Source organism: Geotrypetes seraphini, chromosome 13, assembly GCF_902459505.1.
Source record: "Geotrypetes seraphini chromosome 13, aGeoSer1.1, whole genome shotgun sequence".
NCBI classification, from domain to species: domain Eukaryota; kingdom Metazoa; phylum Chordata; class Amphibia; order Gymnophiona; family Dermophiidae; genus Geotrypetes; species Geotrypetes seraphini.
The window spans coordinates 83,451,008-83,473,626 of record NC_047096.1 but is presented as its reverse complement, the minus strand read 5'-3'; the positions used below and the strand labels follow the sequence as shown (position 1 = coordinate 83,473,626).

The 22,619-nt window shown below is 42.4% G+C and overlaps 1 protein-coding gene across 1 annotated transcript in view; it reads left to right on the top strand.

Annotated features, from left to right (window-relative positions):
- CDC27 (cell division cycle 27) overlaps nt 1-22,619 on the top strand; it is a 275,220-nt gene that overhangs the window by 40,829 nt on the left and 211,772 nt on the right. The window contains 1 exon segment of the mRNA XM_033918006.1: nt 109-234. Coding sequence (XP_033773897.1) covers nt 109-234 — 126 coding nt within the window.

Sequence of the window (22,619 nt, the reverse complement as noted above, 5' to 3'; positions counted from 1 at the left end):
GTGTTTGCTAAGAAGCCTGCTATTCCCTCTTTTTCCCCTTTCTTAGATGGTAATCTTGACTTTTCTGTGTATTTCCTTCTTGTTAATCTCTTGAGTGTTGTTTTTTAGGCTTGCAGAAGGAGAGCAGATTTTATGTGGTGGAGTGTTGAATAAACAGAAAAGCCATGATGACATAGTGACAGAATTTGGCGATTCAGCATGTTTTACTCTCTCATTACTGGGCCATGTGTATTGGTAAGAGACTATTCCTAGTTACTTAATTTCCTTACTCACCTGATTATAGAAAACCCATCAGCAATCATTGCTTGATGTATAAAGGAGCCTTTTAAATTCTGTGTTTAGGCAGTATGAAAATTTTACTTCCTGTTCTTGGAAATGGGTAGATTCTGTGGCCCTGCAACAGGAGTGAGGTTGGGCAGACAAAATGTGTCTAATAAATTTCATGTGTTGTCATATCCTATGAGAGTAATGGAATTGGGAGGTTATTCAGTTTTATTACACTGCTCTTTTTTTTTTTTCTTTTTTTTAAAATGCTCAAAACAATTTAAAGTATTTGCAGCATTGCAAGTAACTCCCCCTTCAGTCTTTTGAGCTGAGGTGATAAGGGCAAAGAAAGGGAGAACCCACTGAACAGTCATGTAGTCTATGAGGTATCCAAGTAAGTTCCAGAAAGTTATAACTTCCTGAAAGGTAGTGGTAGCCTGGTATTGTCCGTCAAGACCATGGGAGCCGAAGAAGCTAGATGTGTAGGCAATAACTTCACTAGTTTTGGGTATTATCTAGTTCTTTAACATCCCTCCTGAACTGTCCAGACATAAGGGTATATGCAGCTCTTACTGATGGAGGCTGAGAACTACCAGCTTGAGTGGTCTGTTAAGTATCCTGTATAGTCCACATCAAGCCAGTAGCTTTCAATTTCCAGCAGATACTAGAAATGCCAGCCTGTGTAGTCCAGATCTATTGCAGATAGATCAGGTCTGACAAGGATTGTGTTAATCTTAAAACAAAAAAAAAAGTCCACTATAGATTGGGATTTTCTTTTTTGTGGGAATATATAAGAGAAAATTCTGTTGCGTCCCTTCCGGATTCCATACACTAGGTATTCACTGCTTCTTCGGCAGTCCGGGTGTTGCAGAAATCTACATCTTTTCTGAGCACATGCTCTACCCCCTTAGTTTGTGAGTTAGCAAACAACCTTAGTTTCTTTTTTTTTTTTTTTAATATTTTTTATTCTTTTTTTAAATTCTTACATCAAGTGAAATACATGTAATACATTCAATTATGAAAAAACACTTGAAATTATTATTAAATGTTCTTACAATGTGAATTAAATAAACCCTTTATCAGAATTTTATATCATATTAATATTACAATAGTTTTCCCTCCCTACCCCTTCTATATGTTCTATACATGTGTTATTATATCTGATCAGTAGAATAATTTGTCAATGGTCCCCATATTTTATTAAATTTTTAAATATAACCTTGTTTCAATTTCTGCAAGCAGTCTGAGCAGAAGTCTTTTGCTGTTGCTCTGCATCTGTTTTTTATTTTTTTGCTTAAAGTTCGTTGTTTTTTTTGTGGCTTCAGTGCTTTGAGACCCCTCCCTAGTGGTTCCTTGTCGGAGAAAAAGACACAGTCCTGCAGAGATGGACTGCAGCTTCATAGAGAGCAGCCTACTGTATGCCACTCTCCAAGTTCCCAGGTTCCTTTAAGTCTGCTGGCCAGTGACTCACAGGTTTCTAGTGCAGGCTGTATGCATCTGGATAGAAACCCATCCAAGTTTCAAGGTGCAGGCTGCCTTTCCCACTCCTGACTGCATGGCAGATGATCCGTAGGGGGAGAGGTTGTAGCCGGTTTCTGGCTGGTTGGCAGTCCGAAGATCTTCATTTTTGCGTATTTGGAGCTGTTTCTGAGGCAGAAAGTCCTTTTCTCCACTCAGTTGCTTTAAAAACACTGATGGATAAAGGCATTTCAGACACTTTGAATACCTCCGTTATTTCCTATGGGAACTTCGGAGGTGGCTTGTGGATCAGTTTAAACTTCATTTTTCACAGTTTATGTGAAAAATGAAGGTCCCCCCACCTCCCCAGATCCTAAATTACTATTTTTTTGTGTGTGTGTGTTTTGTTTATTTTTGCCATTTACGCAACCGTCTTGGATTTTAAAATTGATCTTTTCTTCTATTTTGATTTCTATCTCAAAAACCCCTCAATTGATTAGGATGGACTCCTCAGTCTGAATGCGGACATTGATTGCACCTGATGGGCATTAGATCAGCGATTGTGTACTTCGTGTCTTAGCACACTGGGGGAGGGGGGTGGGCGCTTCGGACTTCGCCTCCTCTGTGTCCTCTTGGGTTGGGGAGCTGGCCTGGGTCCGTGCCTTCCAAAGAAAATCTCACCCAGTGGCCTTTCTGGAGTCTGGCGCAGTATGCCTGCATTCCGAGTCTGTGGACCCTTTTGATGCGACACATCTACTTCAGAAGAGCCCTTCCATGGTCCACAAATTTGGAATACCTGCCATCTTTTATCAGAGCTGAAACACAGTTAAATAAATTTAAAGGCTCTCTTAAAAGTTTCTTGTTTAATGATGTGTTTGAGAGCTGAAGCTAGCGGCAAACAGTGGGCCCTTCCCCAGAATTAATTAACTTTTCCACATTGACAACTTAGCATTTTTAGGCTATTATTTTACCCTTCCTTTTGTTTTTGTCTTATATGGTTTCTTTTCTGTTACAATTGTAGTTCTACCCTCCTTCCTTTTTGTTCCTGTCAGTGGTAATCTCGTCTTAGTCTTGTATGTCCTATATATGTTAACCCTGATTTTAATTGTAAATCGCTTAGAAACTTGTAAAGTATTTAATCAAATTTTAAATGAAACTTGTAAACTTGGTCTTTTCTCTGGATTTTATTTGTCTCCTCTGTATGGTGTATCCTCAGACCCTGCTGATGCGTTTGCTGAGACTGGTCTCCTTGGCTACCCTGAGCATCTGGATTGGAGGTGCTGATGCTTCTTCACATTTATAGCAGGCTTAGGTTCTGAAAAAGCTCCATTTGGATTTTCCATCTTCCAGGCTTCGGTCCTGGACCGTTCTCCTGTGCTTTTTCAATTCTGCCCAAAGTTCCTGGGTCTGGTTTCAGAACAATGTGAACCCGGGAAAGCTTTTTCCAATCTGCTAAAGCTATGTCTACGCTTTATCACCTGCTTTTTGGCGGGTTTGAACAGCCTGAGGTAGATTCTGCCGTGGTGCAGGTTTTCCAGGGCACAGCCCTCCTTAGTGCTGGAAGAGAGAAGTTTCAGGACTCTCAGGATTGCAGGAGGCTGTTGTGATACAAAATTTTCTTTCCTAACATCCTCGGGTATCCAAGTAGCGGTGGCCACTTTCTTTATGGCACATGCCTGTCATTCCGGACTGCGCAATGCATCCTCTGAAGGTGTAGTGCTGGGCGCCCTTTATGATCTCATTCTAGTTCTTTCTACATTTTTGGCTGGTGCAGAGTCTGAGCGCCAAACTCTTTGAACTGTCTTTGGATGGGGACCACTTTCAGCGGCCGTCTTTTAAAGGGCTGGATTATTGTTGGTCTAATATAGTAACATAATAGATGACGGCAGATAAAGACCCGAATGGTCCATCTAGTCTGCCCAACCTGATTCAATCTAAAAATTTGTTGGGGGGTTTTTTTCCCTCCTTCTTCTTCTTCTTAGCTATTTCTGGACAAGAATCCAAAGTTCTGCCTGGTACTGTTCTTAGGTTCCAACTACTGAAGTCTCTGTCAAAGCTCACTCCAGGCTATTGAAGCCCTCCCCAGCCCATCCTCCACCAAACGGCCATATACAGGCACAGACCGGACAAGTCTGCCCAGTACTGGCCTTAGTTCTTCAATATTTCCTATTCTTTTCTGATTCTAGATCCTCTGTGTTCATCCCATGCTTTTTTGAACTCCGTCACCGTTTTCATCTCCATCACCTCTCTTGGGAGCGCATTCCAGGCATCCACCACTCTCTCCGTAAAGAAGAATTTCCTTACACTTCTCTTGAGTCTACCATCCCTCAACCTCAAATTATGTCCTCTGGTTTTACCATTTTCCTTTCTCTGGAAAAGATTTTGTTCTACGTTAATACCTTTCAAGAATTTGAACGTCTGAATCATATCTCCCCTGTCCCTTCTTTCCTCTTAAGGCAGGGGTAGGGAACTCTGGTTCTCGAGAGCCGTATTCCAGTCGGGTTTTCAGGATTTCCCCAATGAATATGCATTGAAAGCAGTGCATGCAAATAGATCTCATGCATATTCATTGGGGAAATCCTGAAAACCCGACAGGAATACAGCTCTCGAGGACCGGAGTTCCCTACCCCTGCTCTAAGGTATACATATTCAGGGCTTCAAGTCTCTCCTTGTATGTCTTGTCGCAAACCTATCATTTTCGTCGCCCTTTTCTGGACCGTTTCAAGCCTTTTTGTGTCCTTCGCCAGATACAGTCTCCAAAACTGAACACAATGCTCCAAGTGGGGCCTCACCAACGACCTGTACAGGAGCATCAACACCTTCGTTCTTCTACTAGTTACGCCTCTCTTTATACAGCCCAGCATCCTTCTGGCAGCAGCCACTGCCTTGTCGCATTGTATTTTTGCCTTTAGATCTTCGGACACTATCATCCCAAGGTCCCTCTCCCCCTCCGTGCATATCAGCTTCTCCCCTCTCAGCATATATAGCTCCTTCCGATTGTTAATCCCCAAATGCATTATTCTGCATTTCTTTGCATTGAATTTTAGTTGCCAGATATTAGACCATTCCTCTAACTTTTGCAGATCCTTTTTCATGTTTTCCACCTGAGTGACCTCTACTTAGGTGTTGCGAATGCCACCTTACGTTGCTCCCTGTGAACTAGTTTCGCTGGATGTCTGGAAGGGATTGTAGTTATCCCAGGACAAGCAAGCATGTTATCACAGGTGGATGGTGATATCCATGGAGCCTCAGTACAGACAGTTTTTAAAAGTGTATTGCCACTTTAAGTTTTTAGAAACTTCGCGCAGTGCCTTCCCATCTGACGTAGGCTCGCAGTTCCTCAGTTCTTTGCTTTCTGTAGAACAAAGATGTGGGTTTTTGGGGTTTTTTTAAAACTGAATTCTGTTCAGTTTCCTTTGCCTTCCTGCTTCGTGTCTTTTTATTTTGTTTATTTTTTTTTCTAAGTTTTGTCATTTTTCTAATATAATCAATTTTGTCTTTCTTCGGTTAAAAACAAAACAAAAAATCTAAAGTGTGTAACTTTTCTTTTTTCGTTGGCTTCAGCCTTCGGAGGGTTTTTCCTCTGGCAAAATTGAGTTTAATTTTGCTGAAGCCGTATTCCCATCCATTTCGAAACTTAATGGGTTTTAAAAAGTGCTTTAGGTGTCGTAGGCCTATTTTATTTTTAATAATTTATATTACGCATATCCTACAATTTTATGCGGATTACAAATTATTCAGATACTCAATTTCCTAACTGTCCCGGTGAGTTCCCACTCTATCTAATGTACCTAGGGCAGTGGGGATTAAGTGACTTGCCCAGGGTCACAAGGAGCAATGCAGGATTTGAACCCACATCCTCAGGGTGCAAAGGCTGTAGCTCTAACCACTGCACCACACACTCCCACCAACCCTCATAATTGGTGCCCTAAGACATACGCCTGGTGTTCCACCCTACAGATGTGCTGTATCAAAACCTGTCAGCTTCAGCAGGAGGAGAAGTTTGGCACAACCATGGACATCTTTCACCATCAGGGAAGCCAGATAAGAAGCTGCCAGCTTCCCAAATAGCATCACAGGTTGCAATAGCATAGAGTTTCTTGATGCAGACTAAGCAGTGATGATATCTTTCTCCTCTATTGCGGCTTGTCTCTCCTTCGAGGTGTACATCCTTGTTGAGGTCACCCTCTCTGAGACAAGCCGCTGCACCGTTGAAACCGCAGATAAGCTTATATCAACTTCCTCGGTACTGACCCAGTTTGAGCGTACTGCCACAAGGCCTCATGGTACCGTTGTCAGCTGTCCTTCGGAACGTCGACATGAATCTTTGAGTCATCATCAGTCATCGACTCAATGTTTTACTCCCCAACATCAATCGTGACATTACTGGTCCAGTTCTCCTTCAGTGCATCGATCCACTACTTTGAGACATCAACGTTCTTCTACTTGACGTTTGAAGTCAAGGAAGCATCGATCTTCCTCATGTACTTGAAAGTGCAAAAGAGCTTCACACCAATGCTCTTCATCATCTTCCTTGGATCGCTACCGAAGCCATTGAAAGTATCGATCCCATTGACACACAGCTTCTCCAAATCTTCTCTACAATTCTGATTTATATTCTGAATCAGAAGGTGACCTCCTCTGGTTCTGCAACTGAGGCTTATGATACTCCATTACCGTCTCCTCAGAAAACTCCTCCAAAGACAAGATCTCCTACAGAAAGAGTATCTTTTGCTAAATATATTAGGCAGCTAGGCAAAGACCTGCCTGTCAAATTGGAAGCTGACTCTGGCTTAAGTGCTGAATACTTGGAAGCCTTGGACTATGATGAATCTCCCAAAGATCTCCTCAAATTTTACCACTCCATTGTATTCTCAAAGAGATTCTTCACAAGAATTTGGTAAATACCCTTGACTATCACAGTAGCTCTAAGAAAGCTTGATTCTATTTATAGAATCATTTCTTTTCTAGGATTTGATAAACCACAACTTCAACATCAGTCATTACTTGTGGAATCAACCTTGAAAAAGTCTTTTGCTTTTAGGATCTATGCTCCAGTGCCACCAGTGCGAGAAGGCTGGACTATGGACAAATTTGGACGTTGCCTTTACCAAAATTCTATGCTGGAAAGCGGAATCTTTAATTACAATTTCTACATGTCCTGTTATCTTAAACATCTGGTATGAAAATTACCTTCCTTTGACAAATATATTCCTGCACATCTTCAGGAATTTCACAACATCATTCGAACTTTCTCCCAAACCAGAAAGTATTTGACAAGATCTGCTTATGATGCCTTCAAGTTGTCATGTAGATAATCTGCTATGTCAGTGGCTATGAGCTTGGTTGAGGGTCTCAGATATGGACATCAACCTCCAAGACAGATTAGCTGATTTTCCCTGTTTGGGAGAAGAACATTATGGTGATTCCATTGACATGGGGACACAGAAGTTAACTTAACATGAAAAGAATTGAAGTTATTTAGTCAAAACAAAGTCTAAGCCTCCCTCAGCTTCACAGTCATCTAAATCTCCCTCTTCATATCGAAGGCATTTTTCTGCCAAACCTTCTGTTTCCCATCCACCTTGGAAGAAGTAAAAGCAACAGCGGCCTCAAATTTCAATCAGCAGCTCCTCAAAAACTTGCTCAGTCTTTTTGATGTGCTCATGGAGAGCATAGCTGCAGTTTCTCTCTTGGCCTCTTCCTCAGCAAATCGGAGGTCGGCTCCAATTATACCATTCATGCTGGACGCTGATAACAAACGATCTGTGAGTTCTCAAAGTCATTCAATAGAATTACTTTCCATTTCATAAGAACATAAGAATTGCCACTGCTGGGTCAGACCAGGACTGCTGGGTCCATCGTGCCCAGCAGTCCACTCCCGTGGCAGCCCCTAGGTCAAAGACCAATGCCCTAACTGAGACCTGCCCTACCTGCATATGTCCCGGTTCAGCAGGAACTTGTCTAACTTTGTCTTGAATCCCTGGAGGGTGTTTTCCTCTATAACAACCTCCGGATGAGCGTTCCGGTTTTCCACCACTCTCTGGGTGAAGAAGAACTTCCTTACGTTTGTACGGAATCTATCCCCTTTTAACTTTAGAGAGTGCCCTCTCATTCTCCCTACCTTGGAGAGGGTGAACAACATGTCTTTATCTACTAAGTCTATTCCCTTCAGTATCTTGAATGTTTCGATCATGTCCCCTCTGTCTCCTCTTTTCAAGGGGGGTGCTCACATTTCCATGTTCGGGGGGGATACGGACATTTTTGAGTCCGGGGTAAGTTCACACTGTGTTTCAGGGTCTAAGGAGAATACACACATTGCAAACAATACCAAAGGAGCCGATGGAGCTCAATTGGGAATATCACTAGATAGCCATAACAAAGATAGGATTTGGAAGGCTATGTACGTCAATGCCCACAGTTTGGGCAACAAGATTCTGGAATTGGAGACGGAAATGAGGGACGCCGACCTAGATGTGGTGGCGATATCCGAAACCTGGCTCACGGATTCCCACAGGTGGGACATGGTCATACCGGGTTACAATTTGTTCCGCCGAGACAGGGAGGGCAAAATGGGAGGAGGGGTAGCACTATATGCCAAAGATGACATCAAAGTTACCAGAATCACAGATGTTAGGTACACAGGGGAATCCCTTTGGGTAAATTTGGCCAGGGGAAAGGACAAATGCCTGTACCTTGGCATAGTATACAGACCTCCAAGGCAACAGGAAGACCTTGATATGGAATTAATCGAGGACATAGAGAATATCACCTTGCGTGGGGGCACAGTATTATTGGGTGACTTCAATATGCCTGATGTGAATTGGAACACACTTTCCTCTGCGACCGGCAGCAGCAGAAGGCTATTAAACTCTATAAAGGGAGCAAGACTCAAGCAAATGGTTTTGGAGCCAACTAGGGATCAGGCGATTCTAGACCTAATACTTACCAACGGGGAAAGTGTCACAGAGGTCTCTGTGGGAGACACGCTGTCATCCAGTGACCACAACATGGTATGGTTTAACCTCAGAAAAGGTTTCACAAAATCCAACACATTAACTAAGGTCCTCAGCTTCAAGGACACCAATTTCGAGAACATGGGGGAATTCATCCATCAGTCGCTGCAAAACCAAGCAGAGACTGATAATGTAGAGGAATTGTGGTCAACACTGAAAGCTACCATACACGAAGCAACAAACCGATTTATTAAATCTGTAAGTAAACGGCGAAGAAATAACAAGCCGCAGTGGTTCTCTACGTAGGTCTCCAACCTCATAAAAGAGAAGAAAAGAGCATTCATCTCCTTCAAACATTCAGGGAAGCAGGGCTCCAGGGAAGACTATCTGGCCAAGTCAAGAGCCGTCAAAACGGCAGTCAGAGAGGCCAAATTGCAGATGGAGGAGAATCTAGCAAAGAACATCAAAAAGGGCGATAAAGCATTCTTTAGGTATATTAGTGATAGAAACAGGAACACAGGAGGGATAGTACGCCTTAGGAAACCGGACGGGAACTATGTAGAATCGGACTCCGAGAAGGCTAAATTGTTAAATGAATACTTTTGCTCAGTCTTCACCCGTGAGGCACAGGGATCCGGCCCTCAGCTACCAACAGGGGATAGCTCGATAGACCCATTTTGCAGCTTCGAGTTTACACCCAGTAGTGTCTACAGTGAACTATCCAAACTCAAGGTTCACAAAGCTATGGGGCCAGACAACATACACCCCAGAGTACTCAGGGAGTTAAGAGACACCTTGGCGAAACCACTATCAACACTCTTCAATCTCTCCCTTAGCAAAGGAAAAGTCCCGCTAGACTGGAAAACGGCTAATGTCATTCCACTCCACAAAAAAGGAAGCAGGACTGAAGCTACGAACTACAGACCAGTGAGTCTCACATCAATAGTGAGCAAACTAATGGAAACTCTAATCAAACACCAATTGGATACGGTCCTGAACGAGGGCAATCTGCGAGATACCCGTCAACATGGGTTCACAAAGGGGAGGTCTTGTCAATCCAACCTGATCAGCTTCTTTGACTGGGTGACGAGGAAGCTGGATATTGGGGAGTCCCTGGATGTCGTGTACTTAGATTTCAGCAAAGCATTCGATAGCGTACCACACCGCAGGTTGTTGAGCAAGATGAGCTCTATAGGTTTGGGTGATACCTTGACTACATGGGTGGGGGACTGGCTAGGAAGTAGACTTCAGAGGGTGGTGGTGAATGGCTCCCCCTCCGAAATGACAGAGGTGATAAGTGGAGTACCTCAGGGCTCGGTCTTGGGCCCAATCTTATTCAACATCTTCATAAGGGACTTGGCTGAGGGGCTTCAGGGTAAATTAACGTTATTCGCCGATGACGCCAAATTATGCAATATAGTGGACAAGAACACAACAGGACCTGACAACAAATCCAAGACCGATAGTATGGCACACGACCTCCTCCTACTGGAGAATTGATCCAGGACCTGGCAACTAAACTTCAATGCCAAAAAATGCAAGGTCATGCACCTTGGCAACAAAAATCCATGTAAGACTTACACTCTTAATGGTGAGATCCTAGAGAGAATTGTAGCAGAACGAGACTTAGGGGTAATCATCAGTGAGGACATGAAGACTGCTACTCAGGTGGAGAAAGCTTCATCTAAAGCCAGACAAATCATAGGTTGCATACGCAGGAGTTTCGTTAGCCGTAAGCCTGAAGTCATAATGCCATTGTATAGGTCCATGGTGAGACCCCCATCTGGAATACTGTGTACAATTCTGGAGACCACATTACCGCAAAGATGTGCTGAGACTTGAATCGGTCCAGGGAATGGCCACACGGATGGTCACAGGGCTCAGGGATCTCCCGTATGAAGAACGGCTGAATAAATTGCAGCTCTACTCCCTGGAGGAACGCAGGGAGAGGGGGGACATGATCAAAGCATTCAAATACCTCACGCGCCTTATCGAGGTGGGAGAGGATATTTTCTTCTTCAAGGAACCCACGTCAACACGAGAGCATCCATGGAAAATCAGGGGAGGGACATTGCATGGCAACACCAGGAAATACTTCTTCACCGAGAGGGTGGTGGATCGATGGAATGGTCTTCCGATACAGGTGATTGAGGCCAGCAGTGTGCCTGATTTTAAAGCTAAATGGGATCGAATGGTGGGTTCTTTTCGCAAAGGGAGGTAGGGGAGGGTCATTGGTGTGGGCAGACATGATGGGCCTTGGCCCGTATCTGCCGTCACTTTCTATGTTTCTAAGAGGCCCAGTTTCTCTAATATCTCGCTGTACTGCAACACCTCCAGCCCCTTAACCATTTTAGTTGCTTTTCTCTGGACCCTTTTGAGTAGTACTGTATCAAGTTCAAGTTTATTTGTTCTTAATGAATCGCCTATTTTAAATTACTAGGCGATGTACAATATCACAAAAAATACAAATAAAACATTGGTGTCAACATATAAACTATCCTTCTTCATGTATGGCGACCAGTGCTGGACGCAGTATTCCAGGTGAGGGTGTATCATGGCCCAGTACAGTGGCATGATAACCTTTTCCAGTCTGTTCGTGATCCCCTTCTTTATCATTCCTAGCGTTCTGTTCGCCCTTTTCGCCGCCGCCGCCACACATTGCACAGACTGCTTCTTCGACTTGTCGACCAGTATTCCGAAATCTCTTTCCTGGGTTGTCTCTCCAGGTACTGCCCTGGACATCCTGTATTCGTGTATAAGATTTTTGTTACTGACATGCATCACTTTAAACTTATCCACGTTGAACCTCATTTGCCATGTCGCAGCCCATTTCTCGAGTGTGTTTATGTGACTTTGCAGGTCTTTGCAATCCTCCTGCGTCTTCACTACTCTGAATAACTTCGTATCATCAGTACACCTCCAAATCATCCTCCAAGAGAGTCGTCTTTAAACTCTCAGCAGACATCCTTTCTTTGTTTAGAAATAGAATCTCTTCCATCTGAATGCCATAAGAATCAAGGCTTCTACTCTTGTATTTTCTCATCCCAAAGAAGATGGGAGGTCTACGTCCCATTTTATACCTCAGAGACTTGAACAAATACTTGGTACAAGAAAAGTTTTGCATATTGTCCTTGGCGATTCTGTATCCCCTCATATATCAAAACAATTGGCTATGCTCGAAATCTAAAAGAAGCTTATACCTATATACCAATTCATCGTGCTCACAAGAAATTTCTGAGATTTCAAGTAGACCATCAACACTTTCAATGCAAGATTCTGCCTTTTGGTTTGCATCCTTGCCCAGAGTATTAACCAAGTGCCTGGCAGTAGTAGTAGCAGCAGCAGCTTTAAGGGCTCAAGAAATCCAAGTATTTCCTTATCTCGACGATTGGCTAATAAAAGATGCCTCTTCTCATGGGGTGCTCTCAGCGACAGTCAACTGCTGTTTCTTCAGCAGTTGGGGTTTGAAGTCAGCTTTCTGAAATCTCAGCTTCAGCCCTCTCAAACTCTTCTATTCATAGGGGCCCTGTTCGACACCATTCAACTCGGGGCGTTGTACCTCAGCAAAGACAAGACAATTTGATTCAACTTTGCAACCAGGCTTATCACCTTCCATCCATCTTGGCCAGGCGGATGATGATACTGTTGGGTCACATGGCATCCACAATCCATGTTACCCCCTTTGCGGGACTCCATCTTAGGACACCTCAGTAGTCCTTGGCATCCCAATAGTCTCAAGCTCTTGATCCACTCACAAGAGTTTAGTCACGTCTTCACTTCGTCAGTCTCTGCAGTGGTGGATGAATTCCTCAAATCTTTCCAAAGAGCTGTTTCAAATCGCTAAACTTCAGAAAGTTCTGACCACAGACTCATTTAAATATGCTTGGGGAGTTTATCTGGATGGTCTTCGCACACAGGGTCACTGGTCCACCCAAGAGCAACAATACCACATCAATCTCTTGAAACTCGGGACCATTCGGAATGCTCTCAAAACTTTTCAGTACATTTTTATATCCAACTAAGTCCTAATATGCACAGACAATCAAGTGGCAATGTATTACATAAACAAACAAGGAGGAACAGGTTCTCTCATTCTTTGTCAAAAGGCGAAGAAGATTTGGAACTGGGCTATTGCTCACAACATATTTCTCAAAGTGGTCTATATTCAAGGATAGAAGAATTCTCTCGCCGACAAACTCAGCAAATTTCTCTGACTTCATGAGTGGAGCTCAACTCCACGGTCTTGCATCAGATATTCTCTATTTGGAGGACTCTTCAGTTAGACCTGTTTGCGTCCCTTCACAATCGCAAGCTGCCTCAATTCTGTTCCAGACAATACTCTCTAACATCTGAGGCAGATGCTTTTCTCCTGGTGTGGACGCTCAAATTTCTTTATGCGTTTCCACCAATTCCTCTCATTCTCAAGACGCTAATCAAGCTCACGCAGGAATCGGCCATCATGATCCTGATAGCCCCTTGGTGGCCCAGCCAACCGTGGTTCTCCCTTTTACTTCATCTCAATGTCAAGGAACCAGTACCACTGCAGATTTTTCCATCTCTTCTCACACGGAGTCAAGAATCTCTTTTACATCCCAACTTATAGTCCTTACACTTGACAGCTTGGTACCTCTCAGGATGACCTCAGCTGGCACTGATCTTTCTGATCTTGTCCGGGTCATTTTGGATGCATCCAGAAAACCACCTACACAGCAGTGCTACCTACAGAAGTGGACACTATTTTCTACATGGTGTACTCTTCATTATGATGCTTCATCCTCCTCTATATCTTCAGTATTGGATTATCTCTGCATATATCCAGCTCAAGTCTTTAAAACCACTTCAGTTATAGTTCAAGAATTTACTGTAGCTCATCCCTTTCCCTTCTCGTTTAATTGTATGTTGTGTCTACGTACTTTGTATATGTCTGTTTTAATTTTTGTACTCCCCCCCCCCCCTTTTTATTATATATCGCCTAGAATTCAGGATAAGTGATCAATCAAATTTTAAATAAAACTTGAACTTCATCTTAATGCTATCAATGCTTTTCATGGATCAGTCAACAGTAAACCTTTGGCTCATCCTCTTGTTTCCAAATTCATGAAAGGACTTTTCAATATCAAGCCACCTCTAAAACTACCTCCAGTGGTTTGGGACATCAATGTTGGTCTCTCTAGACTGATGAAGCCTCTTTTTGAACCAATGTCTTAAGCTCATCTTAAATATCTTATTTGAAAAGTGGTATTTCTAATCTCCATTACTTTTGCTTGTCGAGTGGGTGAGCTACAAGCGCTGGTAGTGGACCCACCCTTTTACAGTGTTCCGCCATGATAAAATAGTGCTTCGAGACTATCAAAAATTCCCTCCAAAAGTAACATAGTAAATGATGGCAGATAAAGACCTGAATGGTCCATCCAGTCTGCCCAACCATACATGCTTCATAAATTAATAATTTAGTTTAAATGGTCCTTTTTCTTAGATATTTCTGGGCCAGAAACTCAGAGCCCTGCCCGGTAGTGTGCTTAGGTTCCATCTACTGGAGTCTCCATTAAAGCTCTCTTCAGCCCATCTTAACCATCCCAGCCATCAAAGCCTTCCCCAGCTCGTCCTCAACTGAATGTCCATATATGGGATACAGGCTGTGCAAGCCTGTCCAGTATTGGCCTTGGTTCCTTCAATGTATACCCATTATTTTCTAATTGGAGATCCTCTGTGTTCATCCCGTTTTCTTCTCTGCCACCTTCCTCAGGAGCGCATTCCACGCATCAACAACCCTCTCCGTAAAGAAGACTTTCCTAATATTCTCTTGAATCTACCACCCCTCAGCCTCAAATTATGCCCTCACGGAATTTCACTTGAATCAATCCATTGTGCTTCCAATGTATTTCCTAAGCCTCATTCTCACCCTGGAGAAAAGGTTCTTCATACTTTGGACTGCAAACGAGCTTTAGCTTATTATTTACAGTGGACTCAGCCACATAGAACATCTCCTCAACTGCTCATCTCCTTTGATCCTAATAGATTGGGGCGACCTGTATCTAAGAGAACTATCTCCACATGGTTGGCGGCCTTTATTGCCTTCTTTTATGTTCAGGCTGGGCTGCATCTTGGGGGTCACTTAACAGCACACAAAGTCCAAACTTTGGCAGTTTCAGTTGCTTTCTTACGTTCTACTCCTATTGTTGAGATCTGTAAAGCTGCTGTTTGGTCCTCAGTTCATACATTCATGTCTCGCTACTGTCTGGAATCTTATTCCAGATGGGATGGTCACTTCGCACAAGCAGGTTTGCAAAATTTTCTTAATGGCCAACACTCCCTCCATCCCATTCTAGTAAGCTAGGGAGTCCCACATGTGAGAATATGCTGCTTGCATGTCCAGGGATAAAGCACAAGTTACTTACCATAACAGCTGTTATCCAGGGACAGCAGGCAGATTTGCTCACAACCCACCCTCCTCCCCTGGTTGGCTTCTTAGCTTGCTTACAGAACTGAGGAACCGCCAGCCTATGTAAGCCAGGAAGGGAGTGAAGCAGGAGGACAGGGTCTTGAAGTACCTGGATGTTCAAAGAATTTTATTTTGTTACTGGGAGATGATGACCGACTTCCATCTGTCTAATCAATTCTTTCTGCTCATAAGTGTGGCATGACAAGGCCAGTGGGCATCAAAGGCGACTCTGTCTAGCTGGATTCGAATGGCAATTTCAGCCTATATTGAGAGTGGAAAACAGTGCCCCATTTCCGTGAAGGCGCACTCCACTAGGAGTATTGTGGCATCCTGGGTGGTATCTAGAGCAGTTTTGTCTGAGGAAATTTGTATGGTGGCTACTTGGACCCACCTCCACATTTTCACCACATTCTACAGGGTGGATTTGGCAGCCAGCAAGGATTCACATTTTGGGTCTACTGTACTAGCAGCAGTCTCATCTGCCCCACCCTAGATTCTGGGGACTGCTTTGGTATGTCTAACAGGTCAAGACTGATGCTCTGATTGCACTAGAAGGGAAGATTAGAGCCCAGATGCACTAAAACCAGCAGTTGTCGCTAAACCTGTTTTAACAGCTTTAGCGACAATCATATTGGTTTTCTGCACGATCACTCATTCCCCAATCTGACCAAGCAAATAAGTTCATTAATATTGAAATGTCATGTAAACTAGTAGAGCCATTGATGCTCTAACATGGCTTCCAGATGCACAAAAAAAGTGATTGCTTTTAGTAATCTAAAAAAAGCGATTGGTCAAGACCAGTCACTTACCTGTCAACCTCAGTTTAGCCCTTTTCTTTTTTTAATGGGCACAGATGCTGTACATGTTATACATGCACAATATCTGCTCCATTACGGGAGAAAAAGTCCCCCCACACTGATGACGGCCTTTCCGATGCAATGGCACTGGGAACCAACCCTCCCTCCTCTCGCAGCATCAAACACTAGGAAGAAGGCCCACATCCTCCTACCATGCCGACCCTATCCCCGTGTGAGAGAAAATGGCAGAAGGGATGCCGGCGCCCCCCCAGCATGAGAGGAAATTGGCAGGAGGGAAGTCCACTCCTTCCTGTCAACAGAAGCCCCCCAAACCAATCCCTACCCCCCCTCACCCCAATCTTTCCTGGTACCTTTTTCCGAGAGAAGCAAAATCCTTCTACCTTCAAGACCCACCAATCCAAAATGGCGGACCTGCTCTCCTCGGTGTATCATGTGATGTACAGGGAGGGGCCTGATTGGCTCAGATGCTGAAGTCACTGGGTTGGGGGGGGGATCAGCATGGCAGAAGGAAGTGGGCATTCCTTCTGCCATTTTTGCTGCTGTGGTGCGGTGGGGAGTTCAGTTCCCAGTGCTGGTTCATCGGGGAGGGCAAATATCGGCATGGGGGAGGTGCTTTTTTTGTTTCTATTTTTTAAAGGGGCAGATACTGTGCGCGTGTAACACGATTAGCATCTGTGTCTGTTTAAAAAAAAAAATTCCACCTCAAAAAACAAGGTTTCCTGCTCCGAATTGAGTGGCAGGAGACTGCTTTTAGGGCTTTCCCTGCCACTCAGCTGTTTGGGCTTTCCCTTCTGGCTCTGCACATGTAGCCATCAATCAGATGGGAAAGATGGGGATTATGATGAACTTCCGCGTGAATCATTTGCATGCTAACTTTTTAGTGCATTAATAGCTCTTTTTGAATGGGCCTAAAAATCGGATCAGAGCAGACCCACATAGTCTTACCAAACCTCTTAGTGCATCTAGGCCTAGGTATTTACCTTGTTTAATCTTCTTTCTAGTATATAGGAACATCAGTCGACACCAGTCCTGTTAGTTGATTCGCCTGCTTTCTGTTTTAGACATGTCTGCATGTTCAGATGTCATGTTTCCCTCCACCGTCATTCAAGGTCAGCAGGAAAGAATTTGATTGCAAAAGTGTTATATTTGCAAATTGAGCAACTCTAGCATTGTTGCACATAGGTAGGTGGCATGTTGGTTTCTATCTCTTTATGCATTACAAATTGTTGATGTGTGTTTTTAATTCATGTATTCTTTATTAAGCAGAAGAGACTTATGTTTTGGTGAGAATTCCTATTTCTCCTCTTCTGTCCGCACTCTAGGGTTGATCAACTGTTTTGATATAGACTGAGGAGGTTCAGCACAGCCTAGAGTGATGGGAGGCGGAGCAGAATAAAATGTAAATGAGGATCTCTACACACTTTGCAGTCAGAGGGCTAAAACTATGATATAGCTTTAAAATTAGCTGGTTGGTTTATTGTACAGCCTCTTCACTCACGCACCCCCTTTGTCCTTCCCAACCCCACACTGGTGTCAAGTGTATTGAAAACAAGCACTATTAGGTTCTAGTTTGTGCTTGCTATCTAACATCAGCTCTGGCAGGTTACACATTTCAAATCTGATGTATTGTAATCATAAAATAAAAAATATATATATTTTTATATCTGGTAATTTTATTTTCAAATTATGTTGGTTCCAGGCTATGGTTTCTGTTTGTCTTCGGTTAATTTGCTCGCCGGGGTCTCCTGCCCATTTGACATCCTTTCTCCATGTTTTCCATCTATCTTCCATCTCTGTACCTTTCCTTCCCTTCTCTTTTCTTCTCTCTGCAGGTCCAGCACCCTCTCTCCTTTCCCCTCTAGCTCCAGCCCCCAATCCAGTGTTTCTCTCTTAATTCCCTCCAGCACCTCCTCCACCCCATGTAGCCAGCACTCCCCCCCTCCCCAGTCCATCCCCCTGCTGATCCAACAACAGTGGCAGAGAAAGCAGTATTGCACAGCACCCCACCGCATTACCTTCTCAGTATTTTTAGCCCTTGCCACTGATCTCACAGGCCTGCTCTTAGGCTTTTCCTCTGCCAGAATCCTTCCTTCTGCTGTAGCTTCCTGTTTTGTGAAACAGGAAGTTATATCTGAAGGAAAGACTCCAACAAACTGTTTTTTTGTTGAACACTGTTATTCCTTGTTTCCCTTGTGTTCGTGAGGTGTTAGCTAAACTAAAGGTACACAAAGCGATGGAGCAGGTTGGCATACATCTGAGGTCATTGAAGGAATTTGGGGGAAGTTCTGGCAGCTCCGCTGGTTGATCTTTTCAATGCTTCTCTAGAGTCAGGAGCAATGTTCGCATTTTAAAGAAAAACTAAATTTGGTGTGCGCTATAAAAATGATTGCCAGAGGGCCTGGAGCTCAGTTATGGGCATTTATGGGCAGGTCTTTGAGTTTAGTCTGAATTAACGAAAACACAATGTAATTTTAGTTACACTTTATGTTAGTTACACTTTATGTAAAATAAAGTCTCATTTCAATAAACAAATTATGTTTCATTGAAATGTTTTATTGAGCGCTACCTATAAATAAGGTATCATTGTACTTTATACTTAAAATTTAGTTTTCAAAGTTTTTCCCTGCGATCTTTCATATTTATCCAGTCCGAATAAATTCTGTCAAGATCTGTTGAGCCTCCACCTTGAAGGTGACTCTTAACACGCATCAGCATTTCCAAATGTTCTAAATGTAAACAATTCCTTTGTTTAGTCTTCAAATTGTTCATTAGACTAAAACCACGCTCACAATGTGAACTAGATACTAAGAATGTGGCACCAATGTCCATCAATTTTGCTGAATCTGCAAATTGATCATTCTGAAATGCAAATTTTGTCATATTTGGAAAGCTGTTTATCAGATTGCTTTTGATTTTTTTTCTGCAACAAGGAATTTAAAGTCATTGTATTGCTGAATAATAACACTTTCCTCCAGAAGAAATTGTTTCTACTTTAAACAAAGAGATCTGATATGTCCATTTCCGAAGTCAAAGTCGCATTGTGATATTGCTGTACAGTCAAAAGCAGACCATTCCTCAACTTCATTTTCAGGAAATCTTTCACCCAGATGCAAACATAGGATGTTGATGAAGGTTAATATGGAATTAGTATCCACTGAAACTTTTTCTCCAGACCTCATCCTGTTGTCAAGAAGACTGTTGACTTTATCACTCCACTTAACCTTGTCGCCTAAGTATTGCATTCGAAGTTTGTTCAATTTACCCTGTGCAAGATGATAAGCTTCCAATGGTGTCAAACCACGTTTTTGAAATGCCATGGTTAAGGTAGCCAGGTCTGATAAGACATCATTCAAAACTTCAAGTGTAATATGAAATTGTTCACTGTTCAGCTTCTTATAGCAGTACTTTGCAATAGGATCATTACTTTTGTCTTCTTCAAAATATTTTAACAGGGGATCATAATTTCGAATAATTGCTTTAAGTGCAAAGTGTCTAGATAACCAGCGCACTTCATTCAGAGGTCTGAAAGCAATTGATTCACATTCAATTGCATCTGCTATTTCTTGAAATTTGCATTGTTTAGTAGAAGACTGTACACAGTTCTCATTACAGTTTCTACTTCTTTCATCAGTTTTACTTCTTTCCATGAATCAGAAAGTCCCAAATCTTCCCGATGTGCAACACAATGTTGCTGCACTAAATGTGGAATGTCTTTTCTCAGCTATGCTGCAACACCATCTATTTTGCCCAACATAACAGAGGCACCATCAGAGATGAACATAACCATTTTATTCAGGTCAAGTTCATGTTTCTTATAGAATTCCCTAATTGCTGTTACTATTGATGTAGCATCACATGCTTTCAACTGTAGCATCCCACCAAATGATTTCCTATACTCATTTGAATTGACTGGCCAATACTTAAAGTAGAGTATTAAGTACTTGTTGATAGAAATGTCTGTGCTTTCATCAACAGTTAATGTATGATACGTTGCTAATTTAATGTCTGCCATACGATCATCGTGCACGATGCCATTGATAATTCCAAGAAATTAAAATGCATAGTTTTTGCTTCTCCAACTATCAGGTATACTAACATACTTCGCCATATGCTCATTGATATCTTGAACAGAGAGCATTGAGATATTCATCTTAATGGCCAGCACAACACTGTCAACAAGAACCTAAATTTCATCAGGACTGGAATGCTTCCGTTCATTACTAATTTGCCTGTTTTCTTTTTTGGTTGGGCTTTCAAGCAACATGTTAACCAGTCCCCCTCTTAAATTCAGATTTTTACTTCTGAGCTTCCTAATACTGTCGGTATGAGATTTACTTGATAGATGGCGTTTCAGAAAGTCCAGTTTCCAAACATCATCCCATATTTTTCCAGTAGAGAATTTTCCAGTTGCTTTGGCATCTTGACAATAACACACAACTCCATCATCTTCATCATAGGTAAATATTTCACACAGTTGAACACGCACTGTATTTCGAGATTCCGGTGTCTCCGTTTCAACAATTTCTTCAAGCCATTCAGACCTAAAAGCTGTTGCAGCTCTCTTGTGTTTTACGCTTTTCAACATTCGCGGTTTAGACATTTTAAGAGTTGTATCTGTTTGGAATTTAATAAACGAATACAGTTATACAACCGCAGTACCACGCTGCACACTACAATTCCACGAAATAAACAATATGGCGGAACTTTAGGAAGTCAAAGAATCAGAAGTGTTTCATATCCTATAGGCTATGGCCCTATGGGGCACATGACGTGTCAAGTTCAACTGCCAAAGATAACAGAATCACATGAATGACTTAAAATTTATGTTATAGCGCTTCAATAAATGTGATAAATGGGAAATCGGAACAGCTGGTCTTCTGCAACATTTCATTTTAGCAGTGAAAATCATTTTAGACAAAATTATTTTTTTGTGCGTGCTATTTTAATTTATGTGCGTGGGTTTGGCAAGTTGTGTGCGCGCGCACAGCTTAGAGGGAACATTGGTCAGGAGTGTTCCCTGAGGACTGGAAGAGGGCAGATGTGATTCCTCTTCACAAAAATAGAAGTAAGGAAGAGGTTGAGAGCTACTGGCAATTTAGTCTTACCTTGGTGGTGAGTAAATTAATGGAAACTTTTCTAAAATGGAGGAGAGAGAAGCCTCTAGAATCAAATGGATTATGGGACTTGAGACAGTTTTACTTTAAGGCCTTGTCAGACTACTCTGAATAACATTACATTTTTTGACTTCTGTTCCGCCTTGCCCTTGCGATACTTGGTGGATTACAATAAGACAAACTGGACATTCCCAGCAATCTCGCAATTCAGCAAATATTATATAGCAGCATTAACATATCCTGACATATTTCCTGAATAACAATGTTTTTATTTCCTTTCAGAAAATTCTGTAGTCTGGCACTTCAAATAGAATTATGATGATATGGTGGTCCAGTTTAGCTGCCTGTTTTCCCTCTAACATTTTCTTTTACTTGATGCCCTTAATTGAAGGGTAGGTAAATTAATTCTGGTCTCTCCTGGAAATGGTCATGTTTTTGAGGATGAAATACTCATTTAAATAGGTTGGGGCAGAGTCATTCAAGACTTTAAATAGCAGACGATAAAATTTAAATAATGACCATGTCTATATTGGAAGCCAATGTGTTTCAGCAGGGGATAAATGATCGTATTTACTCTGGGAAAAGATCAGTCTGAGAGCCATATTCTGTACTGTTTTACCATCGTGGTGAGGCAAAGTAAACATAGAAACATGACAGCAAATAAAGGCCAAATGACCCATCTAGTCTGCCCATTCACAGTAACGATTATCTCTTTCTCTCTCTGAGAGATCCCAAGTGCCTATCCTAGGCCCTCTTGAATTCAGACACAGTCTCTGTCTCCACCACCTCTTCTAGGAGAATGTTCCACACATCTACTACCCTTTCTGTAAAAAAGCATTTCCTCAGATAACTCCGGAACCTATCACCTCTTAACTTCATTCTATGCCCTCTCATTGCAGAGTTTCCTTTCAAATGAAAGATTCGACTCATGCACATTTACATTACATAGGTATTTAAACTTCTCTATCATATCTCTCATCTCCCGCCTTTCCTCCAAAGTATACAGATTGAGATCTTTCAGTCTGTCTTACGTCTGTCCGCCTTATCACGAAGACCACACACCATTTTAGTAGCCTTCCTCTGGACTGATTCCATCCTTTTTATATCTTTTTGAAGGTGGGGCCTCCAGAATTGTACACAATATTTTAAATGAGGTCTCACCAGAGTCTTTTATATAGAGGCATCAATACCTCCTTTTTCCTACTGGCTATACCTCTCCCTATACAACCTATCATCCTTCTAGCTTTTGCCGTCACCTTTTCAACCTGTTTGGCCTCCTTAAGATCATTACATACAATCACACCCAAGTCCCGCTCTTCCGTCGTGCACATAAGTTCTTCACCCCCCTAAACTGTACTTTTCACTTAGATTTTTGCAGTCCAAATGCATGATCTTGCATTTCTTAGCATTAAATTTTAGCTTCCAAGTTTCAGACCATTCTTGAAGCTTCGCCAGGTCTTTCTTCATGTTGTTCACACCATCTGGTATGTCTACTCTATTGCAGATTTTGGTATCATCCGTAAAGAGGCAAATCTTACCTGACAACCCTTCAGCAATATCATTTATA